Raw genomic sequence first — 13,729 nt, forward strand, 5'->3', positions numbered from 1 at the left:
GCAGTGTAGTGGAGTCTCCTTCCTTGGAGGTCTTTAAGCAGAGGCTGGATGGCCATCTGTTGGGGATGCTTTGATTGAGAGTTCCTGCATGGCAGGAGGTTGGGCTGGATGGCCCTTGTGGTCTCTTTCAAGTCTATGATTCTATGATCCTATAATCCAGGGTTGGCCATTTAGCAAATCCAATCAAAAGTCCACCGAACAGTGATGCCTTTATTGGTCAACCAAAATGCACAATATACATGTTGGAAGCTTTCGAAGCTTCACTGGCTTCTTCATCAGGCAAGGTGTTACAAACTATCTATCTATCTCTCTATTCCAGAATTTCAGAATTTCTATTCTTTTCCAGAATTTCAATTTACATATCTGCTCTTCCTTTCACACTTTGGGAGGAAACAGACAGTCAAAAAGAGCTGGCATCCCAGTGGACTGGGGTGTGTGGCATTCAGATAGCAGCATGCCCCAGTCCACCAAGAAGCTGCATGGCCAACTGCATATGCAGCGGATCCACAGTGTTCCAGCGGCGCACCATTTACACACGTTGAGCTGAAAAAATGCCACTGCCACAGCCAAGGCACCCTTTCCTCAGCACAAAAAGGAGCGGCTTTCTGCCGCTCCTTTTTGCACCAGGAAAAGGCCATGTTGGGGGCATTGTGTGCAGCTGCCTAGGCCCCAACCCAGCGAGCAAAGAGGCAGCCAAAAGCCGCTCCTTGGTGCAGTCTGTTTCACCCCTAAGAGTCATATTGCTGATACATTTTGCACTTTTCCATCTCTTCTGACTGTTCCATCTCTCAGTGTTTATATCCTGAAGCGTGGCTCAACACAGCACAGAAAATCAGGTGGCTTGGGTCTTAACTAGAGGCTTGATCCCCTCAAGTCACCTAAAAAATAGAATGAAGTGTGCTTAGGAAGAAATTAGGCCACTCTGTGTGAAATATGACAACAGCATTTATTCAGTACAATTAAGGCTTATGGATACAAAATATAAACAAAAAGAACAAGCAAGGGACCTTTGCAGCAGCCTTCCTAGTTACTGGATGTCCCACTCACTGTTAGATGGATACATGGCTAAAGATGCTTGCACATTTCTTGCTATGCAACAAGAACCCAAGGTGGTCTGTCAACTTGTAGCTTTTTAGTAAGTTTACCTAACTCTTCTAGAAATTGCTATCAAAAGAAGAGAAATGGGTAAAGTGCCTGAACAAGGTGAAAGAAATAGAAACTAATTTGTTTCCCAGCAAGAGCATGTGAACTATCTTATCTCTGGAATGAAGTCAGTAGGGTGAAGCATTCAATGTGGTCTTAACTGTGTTCACAGCTGTGCTCTGACAACCTAATCTATGTTCTGATAAATGCAGGAATAAGCTTCTCTTATTTCCCCAATAGCTTGTGACATGGCATCAGAAAATAATTCCTGGAATTCTCCCTGTTACAAAAGCTTCCATTATAAATTGACTGTATACCTCTGAAGCTGCCATTTCATTTTCAGGCAGGAAACAGTAAATTGTCTAACCACAATATATGAGGAACAAGACTCAAACCTCCATTGATCTATAATCAATTATGTCTAGCTTCCAGAATTCCAGTTGTTTTTTTAAAGATAGATTGCCCACATTCATAACCTGGGGATGCAAACTGAAGGGGCAAAGTAGCTCTACTCTCCTCCTCTGTTGCTTCTTTCATGCGTAGAACAACAGTCTGGAAAGCAAAGCTTGCACTATTGAGAGCCACAACATTTGAAAAGTCATGGTATTTTGATGGTGTGGAGACACTCCACATGTAGAAGGCACTCTCCTCTTTCTTTCCATATAAAGAGAATAATGGAGGAAGGACTAGCCTTTTCCCTCCACTCATGCTTTCAGATAAATGCTATCTTGGCCACCTGAAACTTTTCCCACTTACAACAACCAGCGTGTTCAGGAGAGTGAAAGGAGGGAGGGATCAGCAGAGCAATGAGTGTCACTGCTGGCATCAAAGCTCCTACATGGAAAAATCATTATGGAACATGTTCATCTTTTAAGAGTCACCCTTCTAACCAGAGTCTTATTGTCCTTACTAAAAGAGAAAAAAATAGACAAAAGAAAGGGGAAAGTGTTGGCTGATTAATAGTGTTGATACCATCTAGAAATGGCATGAAAATTACTGTAATAAACCATGCTCAATGCTTAAAAAGTCTATCTGGAAGCTTCCCAAGGAAGAGCCTTCATGCATGAAAGAGGTGTTCATATGATTATCCATGCAACTGGGCTGTGGACATAGTATAAGCAGATACAACTTCATTTGACTCTGAACTGTTTTGGCATTACAGTGAACCCACGCCATACAAGGGCTTCACTTCTGCAGCTTTCAGCATATGTTGAAGCTGTGGGACAATCTAATGAATGGTGCATGCACCCATGGCACCTGTGCTGCACCACACCACATACACGCACCCCATTGTTTTCAATGGGGCGTGAGAATACACTATTTTCCCCTTACACCGGGGGGGGGGGGTGTCCGGAACGGATCCTCCACATAAGGGAAGGGAGCACTGTACTTTTTTTATATACGCAGAGGAAGAAGGTACAAACATATACATAAAGGAAGAATGTATGGGCAATTTTTTAAAAATCTTGGTGTTGGTTAGGAGAAAATACTGTAAAATGTTCCAGTTTGTGCTGAAGATCCTCAATCATTTCCAAGTTAATCTGATGCCTTCTTTGCATCATCTGCCCATCTTTAGTATAAATTAGGATTTAAGTGCCTATTTAAATCTATACATCTGTATATTATTATTATTATTATTAACCTTTATTTATGAAGCACTGTAAATTTACACAGCGCTGTACATACAATCTTTTTAGTTAGACGGTTCCCTGCCCTCGGGCTTACAATCTAAAAAGACATGACACAGAAGGAGAAGAGAGTGGTGGAGGGAAAGGGTAAGAGGTCCAGCAGTTCCTCTCTACCTCCAAGGACTGGACCAAGGCAGCTGGACTGGAGGGAGGGCTTGGCTTCATAATGGATAGTTAATCATTTTCCAGGGAAAATACATACTCTCAAGTAGGATAATACATATACAATACATAGCAATACAGGAAATGGTTTGATAAACAGGCACCAAAAGAACATCAAATAGTAAGCGACAATTATGCAATGCCTGGGAAGGCTTCTCTGAACAGGATGGTTTTCAACTCTGTTTTGAAGCTAGTTAAAGAAGTGATGGCTCTTGCTTGTGGGGGAAAAAGGTTCCAGGAGTGAGGGGCAGCAAGTGAAAAGGGGCGAATCCGGGATGGGGCAGAGGAAATCCTGGGCTGAGACAGTAACCCTTGACTACCAGAATGGAGGGCCCGAGCAGGAAGGTGAGGAGAAAGAAGGTCTGATACGTAAGGAGGGGCCAGTCCATGGAGGGCTTTGAATGTCGACAGCAGGAGCTTATACTGAATGCGGAAAGGGAGAGGGAGCCAGTGAAGGGATGCCAACACAGGAGAGATGAGGTCAGAGCGGTGGGTGGAAGTGATAATGCGTGCAGCTGAATGCTGGACAGAGATTAAAGGACGGAGGTGAGAAAGAGGAAGCCCAGCCAGGAGGACGTTACAGTAATCCAGTCGTGAGATCACTAGGGCATGGATCAGGATCTTGGCAGTAGAGGCGGAGAGATATGGTCGGATTTTGGCAATATTGTACAAGAAGAATCTACAAGCCTTGGCTGTGCTCTGGATCTGAGGGATACACGACAGAGAAGAGTCAAAGATAAAAAGTATATATTAGGGTGAAGGAAGTGTGGCCCATGGGTTGCATCACAGCCCCAGACTGTTTGTGAGGCACCCAGGACACCCCAGAATCCCCCCCCCATTGTTTACACTTATTCCTGAAAATCCTGTCAGAATTTCTAGTTAATGTCCAGTTTGCTTCTTGATTAGAAAAAGGACTGCCCTGCATGTAAAGCACCCCAAGAAGGCAAACAAAAAAATTCCCCAAAAGTTTTCAAATACAGTTGGAAGCACAGTGGGTGAAGGCGGCCCGCCCAAATATCCCTGCAAAGCAATATGGCCTCACAAACCTTAGCAGTTACCAAACTCAATATAAAGGATGCCTTGCACTAAGTCAGATCACTGGATCATCTAACCCAGAGTTACCTACTGTTATTGAAAATGCTATTTGAAGGTCTCTGGCACAGCTTGCTCCCATTACCTGGTGTCTGGGTGTCAACTAGATATGATGGCATTCGATCCTGGGATTTCTGAATGTAAGCCCTGTGATCTTCAATTGAGCTACAATCCTTCCCTAGTGATGGCTGGTGACTTTTATGTCAGCTAAAAACCAGATTAGTTTTGACTGGAAAGAGCTGGATTTGGTGAGTAGTTCTCAGCACCTTGGACAGCACCTTTAACATCTGATTCATTGCCCCACTGACATAGGAATCATCAGTTACTATCACCTCTAATCTCTCCAGAGGTATGCATTATCAAGAGAGCATATTTCTCTTTCTGTGATTATTACAATTTTTAGTGCAAGGTTATTGCTTAATAAAAGCTGCACAGTCTGATTTGCCTCAGTCTGAAGGAGAACATTTGCTCACAGAGTTGACATAATTGCTAAGCAACAGTTATCTAGATTCAAAACAGCTCTTGCTTCTTGAACAAAAATAGAAAGCTATTCAAATTTACCACAGTTTGTGCATCTTACAAGGGAAAAAACATAATGTTCATTGGTATAATATTCCAGGAGAGTTTGAAATAAATTAACTATCTATTTATTACTGACACCTCAGACAGTCAATAAAATACAGTATTTGGAGTAAACATGTAGATTTCAGATGCAAAGGCATTAGGGGAGAAAGACTCTGGCCAAGACAGCTGACCACTAGTAGCATAATTTGAGTGCTGCTCATAGCTTTGCTTCATTATCTTTAAGCCTATAAAGATATGGAAGGATTCCACAAGGGCAGAAACACAGTCTCCCAAATAAACCCCCAGCTCAGGACTCTGGTAAAGATGCACACTCTGGAAACTACAAATTCCCCATTGTAGAACTGAGGATTCACAAGGATTCATTAAGGTTAGCTAGACATAACTAGTCTCTCCAAACAAAGATTTACAAAATTATTGAAGGACCTTGGAAGGCCCATGCTGAACAGGGATGGGGAAATCATAGAATAACAGAGTTGGAAGAGACCTCAAAGGCCATCCATGCACCCTGTGCCATTCAGGAACTCATAATCAAAGCACCCCTGACAGATGGCCATCGTAAAGAACTCCAAAGAAGGAGACTCCACCACACACCGAGGGTACCACAGTTCAAAAAGGATGTTGAGAGGCTGGAACATGTCCAGAGAAGGGCGACCAAAATGGTGAAGGGTCTGGAAACCATGCCTTATGCTGAGAGATTAAGGGAACTGGGTATGTTTAGCCTGGAGAAGAAACAATTAAGTGGTGATATGATAGCCCTATACAGCGTGCCAGTGTTTTATGTGGGTGTACCATACAGCTTTCAGCATACACTGAAAGCTGCGCCAGAATAGCCCCTCATGTGCCCGTAAGAAATAATGGGGTATACGGCCATGGTGCGTGGTGGTGCACTGCCGTGCGCCATGGACACAAGCCCATTACTTCCAATGGGGCTCCAGCACACGCAGAATTTCCCTTATGCGGAGGGATACGGAATGGATCCCCGCGTAAGGGGAGGGCACACTGTGTAAGTGTTTGAAGGGGTGTCATATTGAGGATGGAGCAAGCTTGTTTTCTGCTGCTCCAGAGAATAGGAACTAGAACAATGAATGCAAGTTACAGGAAAATAGATTCCACCTCAATATTAGTTAGAATTCCCTGGCAGTAAGAGCTGTTTGTCAGTGGAACACACTCCCTCAGAGAGTGGTGGAGTCTCTTTGGAGGTCTTTAAACAGAGGTTGAATGGCCATCTGTCAGGGATGCTTTGATTGTGAGTTCCTGCATAGCAGGGGGTTGGACTGAATGGCCCTTGTGGTCTCTTCCAACTCCATCACTCTATGATTATATTAATGGACATTTTATGGCAGGGTTTGGAAAATGCACAGGATAGAATAATGATGCTAAATATACAAGGAAACACAAATTAAATCAACAGCCATGCCAGAAGACCTGAATGATTTGAAACAGACAGTCTTAAAAGCTTTGGTGTATCTTATAAAAAGCTCTGATGAAGAATTTGATATAATGATAGAAGCAATATATAGGCAAAACTCTATTTATGCACAAAGGAAAAAGCTTCCAAAAGATGTGATAATTCTTCACATATAAAAACATCAGAGATAAAATAGTGAGATCACACTTTAAGAAAAGGCTTAAAATGAAATAATTATGTTTAAAGAAATTCTCAAAAGAATGCTGAAAAAACACAGATAGTATAAATTCGTGGTGGAGGTGCTCAGGGGAAAGGAAAGATATAATCTTTTGCTGGATAGTCACAGAGGGTCTATTATCCACCACTCATGCAGGTAAAAATAGACAACAAATTCTTTGAAAAGAGTGAGAGATTTGTTCAAAATGTTGAAGGAAGAGACCCTTGAAGGAGATATCTAAACTGCTGAGAACAATAAAATAAGATTTTTAATAAAACAACTAAAATTGTTATTTTAAAATTCCTGGAATCTAAATCAACTGAGTTCAAAATGTATGTTGCTTAGAAATATGGGCCTAGAGTTTGTGTCTGCAAACAAGAATAAAAGAAGTGAAGTTGTCTTTTATATAAATCAAACATTACAACCTAAATTGATTTTTGAAGATGTGTGTAATTGTGTGTAATTGTGAAAATCAACTGGAATGCCAATGCACTTAATGGTTATTTATGGCCCCAATAATGAGAAATCAATGTTCCATTAAAATTTGATAAGAAAGGTATCTGAACCAGACCTAAAAATCTGATTTGCATGGACAATTGGAATGGGGTTGTTGATCTTTATAAAGATAAATGTTCCAGTAAAGGTATTAAGGAAGATCAAGAGAGACTACCTAGAAATTTTTAAAAATACTCTATATATTCAACTATGAGTCAACTTCATATATAAGGTGGGGACTGGTTTGGGGGCCAAAATTATGGATTTTGATATGACCTGTGCATAAATTGAGGGTAAAACCTAGGGGAATATAACAAAGGCTTTAAAGGATGAAAGAAAGGAAAATGATGCCAACAACTGTTTGTGCTCACACTAAAGGTTCACCAATTGGATGGTTCCTTTTTTATAAGAGGTAAAGTGCACTATGTACATTGGACCTTGTTTTTTTGGGATCAATTTTTGACTTAAATTTCTAGACTTATACATGAGTATATACAGTATATGGAGTACTTTGGACTAATAGACGGAGATATTTTCGGCAGAGACTATATCCCCCCCCCCCCGAGTATCATGAATCCTTTTCTAGAATAGACATGTTCTTGATTTTTCTGAATATGGCTAATGCATTGTTAAGGTTGCTGTGTTAGCCCAAATGGCCAAATTAAGAGAGGTTCTAAAGAATAAGCCAATTAAAGATTTTTTTTTGAATGATTTGAAACCATTTGTGGATTTTTTTAAGCAATAAGAAGTCTAATGATATAATAATCTGCAACTATTGTTAACTGTAATTTTAGTAGGATTATTTAGTAGTTGAATAATAATTTGTTTCTCTCTCTCTCTCTCTCTCTCTCTCTCTTTTTTTTTTTTTTTATTCATTACAGCCTGGATTGGGGGGTCAGAGCCTCACTATACATTAACTGTATCTCTATTTTTTCTTTTCTTCTTCTCTTTTTCTTCCTTCTGTTTCTATATCATTGATTGTATATTATTTTGATTGTACATTAATACTGCACATACTAAAAACTAATAACAATAATTTCCAAAAGACAATAGAACTAAAATCAAAATCAAAGGTGAATGCAGTCTTAATTGTGGAAATCAAGATACATTTCATCCTTGGAAAAAAATGTTACAGGAAAATTTCAATTAGTGAAGTAGATGTAATTCCTGGGCATTACTTCTTTAACAACAACAAAAAAGGCACTAGAGGCAAAAAGAACAGGGATAAATTCCTGCACTACAAAAAAGAAGAGCCAAACCATATTTATTCTGGTAAAAGATTTCATGGACATTAATTCAGTTCATCGGAGGAAGAAAGTGTTATTCTAAGTCTGCAGATATGTACCATACATCTACAAAAAATAAAATAAAAGCCTACTGTAATACCTGTCACATAACTTAATGAAGGAGGCTCTATGTTTTTTAAAAGAAGCTATTCTGTAGAGCATACCCCTCAATGCTGCATGGCTTCTTCAACATTTATGTGTTCTGCATGAATAAACCAACATATAGAGGCTTTCATATATAGGCTTCCATGTAACTTGGAACCCTGTGCAATGAAGGTTCTATCTCAAAGAGAAAGCATTATGTACAGGTGAACTTGTGGACATTGGTGATGCAGCCTGGGAAACTATAAGATACAATTCATGTGTAGAGTCACTTGCCTCTCAAACCCATTCATTTATATTTATATCTTCATTTCCCCCCTCAGAGCCTATGCTTATAAAGATGCAGTTTTATGCATATGATCACATAGTCTTTCACTCATTAAAGCTTATTAGATTTAAAGATGCCATCATTGCCTTTGTTGTTTTACTATTTTTAATGTATTGTGGCTTGCACATCAGGCTGCTCCAAGAGTTCACTTTCAGGAGTAACAATTGCCAAGGGTTGAAGAAAGACTGCGTGGCACCCCCTAGCCATGAACATCAAAACCAAAATACCCCACAGTGCCCTCTAAGTTGTAAGGGGCCAATTTTACCATGTGGGGGTCTGTTTTAAATTCAGGATAGACCTTTCTTTGATCCAGGAAATAAGTCAACACTGGATTTACTATCTGTATTTAAAAGGCATGTTTTGTTTCTAGAACAGGCTGGGGGTGGGAGAAAGCCAAAAACATGGCAATTTGCAAGGCAAGGGGGTATTTTAAGGTTTCTTTGTTTTTTAATGAACTCTTAGAAGACCAAAAATAGCTTTAGGAGCTGCATGGAACCTATGGCTAGCATTCCTCACCTCCCAGATTTATTCATTTATTGATTTATAAATCCCATAGTTAGTGTAAAACAGGTGTGCCTCATTACCTTTGTCAAAGGTAATCATCGAAATTATCAGTCATCAAGCAAAATACAAAAAACAAATGACTCTTTAGACAAGGAATTCAGCAAACATATTGCAACACATTTGTTTTAGTTCTATAATTCAACCTTATAACTTTCTCAGTATACTTGCCCACAATACTCCAAATTAGAGTGCCTGATTAGTACATCTGCACTGTAGCCATTTGACTCTATTCAAAACATACTTTGATGCATGTAATTTTGTTCAAATTCTGTCCTGCCATGTTACTCCAATTACAAAGCTTCTGCCAAATCCACAAAAAGCAAGCAAACAAAAATACTGCAATAGCAGCAAACTGACTAATATTTTTAATTAGTACTAATTAGCAATTGCTATGGACAGCCAAAAAAGACAAACAAATGGGCCCTAGAACAAATCAAGCCTGAACTCTCCCTGGAAACCAAGATGACTAAATTGAGGCTGTCATACTTTGACCACTTCATAAAAAAGCACAGCACATTAGAAAAGATAATAATACTAGGAAAGGTAGAAGGCAGTAGAAAGAGAGGAAGACTGCATGCCAAATGGCTACACTTAGACAAGAGGCTCACAGTCCTGCCTGAATACAGAGAATAGGGGATCATGGAGATGTCTCATTCACAGGTTTGCCATGGCAGTTAACAAGAACAACAAGCAATTACTTGTCTCATTTAAAGAGACCAAAACCTCAATTCCATACATGTCTGCTGAGAAGTAAACCTATTTAAGTTCCATGGCACTTATTTACAGGCCGTTACCTCCAGGACTAATGAGTAAGTGAAGCTGAGATCAAATGTGTGAAATTGCACTATGCAAACGTAATTTAGCCTCACTTACATAGGTCTCTATATACATGAGTGAAAATGATTAATCTTGTGAAGCAGCATGCACACTGTTAATTCTTACAATCTGATCAATTGATGTTTGTAACTCAGCATAATTAATTGACAAAAATGTCAGTTTCCTTATTGGTATGGGTCCTAACAACTATTTCACAAATCCAATCCTCCAATCCTCTGGAACAGACTTTGGAGTGAGGCCCCAAGGGACTGGAGGGGAGAATGGAAATGAAAAAAATCGCTTTCCACCTTTTATTAATGCAACTATCCAAGCAGAGCTAATTCTGCTCAATAGATGCTCTCTCAAGAAAGGGCAAAGCCTTATTTATTGATTTATTTGGAATCCAAATGCAATGTTTAATGCACAGCTCTGCATTTACACTTTTAACAACCATGTTTTTGTTTTTCTTTCCAGGCTGTTTCTTTGTCTGGAAATGTAATGTCTCCAAAGTAACAGCCCTCCTTTCTTCCTGTACAGGATTCAAGGTGGCTTACAAACATCCATGCACTTACAGATCTGCAGAGAAGGCCATTGTAGGCATATAATAAAAACTGTGTACTATTAGTAAACCTGCCACTTTAAAGTTACAGACCTTAATGCCTGCTTAGCTTAGGAGCAAGCTCCACTGAACTCAGTCAGGCTTATTTCTGAGTACAGACATGGGTAGACTAACTGTAAATTCTTTGAGAAGCAAACTGAGGATAATCATCATAAATGTGTCACCTATTCTAGCACTATCACTAGGAAGCAGGAAGCCTTAGGTAATTACTGAGATCACAGGTGGGCAACTGCTGGGCCAAATTTCACAAATGGACCCCACCTGTAGGTCACAGCGCACTTTGTGGTCCAACATGGAAATCCACTGGGTGTCCCTGGGCAAATAACACTCTCTCGGCTGCAAAGAATGGCAATGGCAACCCCCCTCTGAAGAAACTTGTCAAGAAAACCCCATGATAGATTTGCCTTAGGGTCACTATAAGTTGGAAACAACTTGAAGGCAAACACCACCTGCATGCACATATATGTATTACTCAGAAATGTTGTCCTCCCAACACTGAAAGACTCACCTGGTGGACTTCCATGTCCAGCTGCAGCTGTAGCAATAGCAAAGGCAGAGGCAGGAGAAACGGAATAATGGCTGTTGTCAGTCGCCTGTACTACAAAGAAAAATAAATAAATAAATTATAAGCAACTGTGTTTGCATACACATTGAAAATATATTGTTTAAGGCATGCACACATGTGTGTGTCTATGTACGTATATATGGGGATGTGTGTATAATAACCACAGCAGAAATACAGAAATTCAACCTAGACAGTTAAAAAATCGAAATAAAGAGTTCCCGTACCTGGGAGCAAATATTAATCAGAATAGTGCATTCAGTCAAGAAATAAGAAGACTAGGAATGGTAAAGCCAGCTATGAAAGAACTAGAAAAGATCCTAAAGAGTAAAGATACATGTGAGGACAAAAGTTAGAATTATCCAAGCCATTTCCCATTGTATGTAAGGATGCGAGAGCTGGACAGTAAAGAAAGCTGATAGGAAGAACATCAATTTATTTGAGATGTGGTGCTAGAGGAGAGTGCTGAGTATACTGTGAACAGCCAAAAAGACAAACAAATGGGTCCTGGAACAGATCAAGTCTGATATCTGCTTGGAAACCAAGATGATCAAATTGAGGGTGTCGTACTTTGGCCACACAATGAGGGGGCATGAGTCATTAGAAAAGACAATTATGCTAGGAAAGGCAGCGGATATTAGAAAGAGAGGAAGACCACACACCAGATGGATAGACTCAATCAGGGAGGGTACAGACATGAATTTGCTGGACCTAAGCAGAGCAGTGGAGGATAGGGGATCTTGGAAATATCTCATTTGCAGGAGTCAGCTCGAGAGTAATTAACAACAATTATATGCATACTTTCTTGATGTGAACATATTGTAAAGAAAATAATTGTAATTGTAACAAACTGATTTTCAAAAAATATATATATTATCAACTTAATAAGAAATATATATTTTAGCTCTGGAACCCTCTTTTCATTAATTAAATGTTGCTCATTCTTTAGAGAGTCTTTCCAAACCCTTCTTCCTTGATAAAAAAAGAACACCCTTTTGACATCTATGTGTTTTCAATCATTTGTGCACTGGGCAATAGTAGGTAAATAAAGCACCTGCATCAGCTAGTTCCAAACATATCCCCTATATCAAGTATAACCTGTATTTTATCTCATATACAGGCACAACTTGCTTTTAGGTGCTTCATTTTAGAATGCTTCAGTAATACAGAGCTTTTAAACTACAGTACAGTCATGTTTATTCTCATTTTCAGTAACTGTCTTGCTCTTAAGGAGATTTTGGCAGTGATATGTATATCAGCTGACTCCAAGCTGAACTGAGCAAGTCAGTTAGCACCATTTTGTTTCCCGTGCTCAGTCTGTAAATATGTTTTTAATCTTTTATATGCATAGCTTTACTTCGGCGATCATGAATTTAACTCACTGTATTAGTGAGCTATGCCTATATACATATTCAAGAAACTTTGAATATGAATAGGATTGCACAGATAAACCCAATACAAAGTGTTATTTTCCCAAGTGATGATTATTTTTAAATGAAAATGGATGACTGAGAATTAGGGGTGGAGGAGGAACTAGAAATCTTAAAGAGTCACACTTCTGTTTTATAGCTCCTGCTATGGTTCTACAGTTTCTCAAAAATCTGATTGCAGGAGAGATATGAACATTCTGGTTTGGATGTTACTAAAAGATGCAGGAAGGTGTAAGCTCTTTTATCACAGCCAAAGTATTCAGGATCAAGTTGCTAGTATCTTGCATTTTTAAAGCATCTTGTGATGGAGCAGAGGATATGTTGGAGTTCTACCAAAAGAATTTCAGTTCCTAGTTAAACAGTTTGTTCACATCCTGTAATGGGTAATTGGGATACCATCTGTAGATTTTCTGTTCCACGCATGAGGGAGCAAATGGATTCTCTCCTCCCCCACCCCCCCCACTAACAATAATAGATATTACAGCTCATATTGCTTACACAGTACCCAATATGTGCCTTCAACTTGGTGCATGCAAATCTGTCAGTAGCAAGACTCAAGTCAATATTTTTCTTGAACAAATGTACATCTTGTTCAAAATATTGCAGAACATTTCATCACACCTTAATGCAAATATGCTTTTCTATTATTGCTCATATGCTTATAATCTGGAATGGTGTTAGTCACATTTTCCTTTTTTTATATTCTCTGTGATGAACAGAAATATAAAATAAAGAAATTACTTAAAGGGTTAATATTACAAGATATTTTTTAAACACCCTAAATCTGTTTCTAATTCAAGACAATGACTGCAATCCAGGATCAAATCAGATCCCTAAGTCATACTGAAGCCGCTTACACTCATAGAATGTGTACTGCTTTAAACCTTTTTTAAAAAATCTTACCCCCTGATTGCCGATAACGCAAATGTCTTGGAGTTGAAGGAGATCTGCACGGGGAGAGCTCAGGAGTATCCACAGTTGAGGCACTTTCTGGGATTGTACGGTCCACTGATACAGACTCCAAGACCGCTGCTTTAAAGAGTATGCATTTTAATATCAAAATATCAAATGGTCTGAAAATTCATGATGCAACTGCAAGATGCTTCATGTATCTTTAACTCCTAAACTCTGACTTTGAAAGTTTCTCTTTCAGTGTGCAGATTCTGTACCAAACAGATGCATCTTTAAAAGACTAAAACTATCTCTTTACAACAAAATACAGTAATGTATTC

At 39.3% G+C, this 13,729-nt stretch overlaps 1 protein-coding gene across 1 annotated transcript in view; it reads right to left on the reverse strand.

The window, feature by feature from the left end:
- RASGRF2 (Ras protein specific guanine nucleotide releasing factor 2) overlaps positions 1-13,729 on the reverse strand; it is a 147,548-nt gene that overhangs the window by 51,106 nt on the left and 82,713 nt on the right. Inside the window, exons 16-17 of the mRNA XM_042447812.1 lie at positions 13,401-13,526; positions 11,014-11,103 (exon numbers count right to left, since the gene is read on the reverse strand). Coding sequence (XP_042303746.1) covers positions 11,014-11,103; positions 13,401-13,526 — 216 coding nt within the window. The remainder of the gene's footprint in view (positions 1-11,013; positions 11,104-13,400; positions 13,527-13,729) is intronic.

This window comes from Sceloporus undulatus, chromosome 2 (assembly GCF_019175285.1).
Source record: "Sceloporus undulatus isolate JIND9_A2432 ecotype Alabama chromosome 2, SceUnd_v1.1, whole genome shotgun sequence".
NCBI classification, from domain to species: Eukaryota; Metazoa; Chordata; class Lepidosauria; order Squamata; family Phrynosomatidae; genus Sceloporus; species Sceloporus undulatus.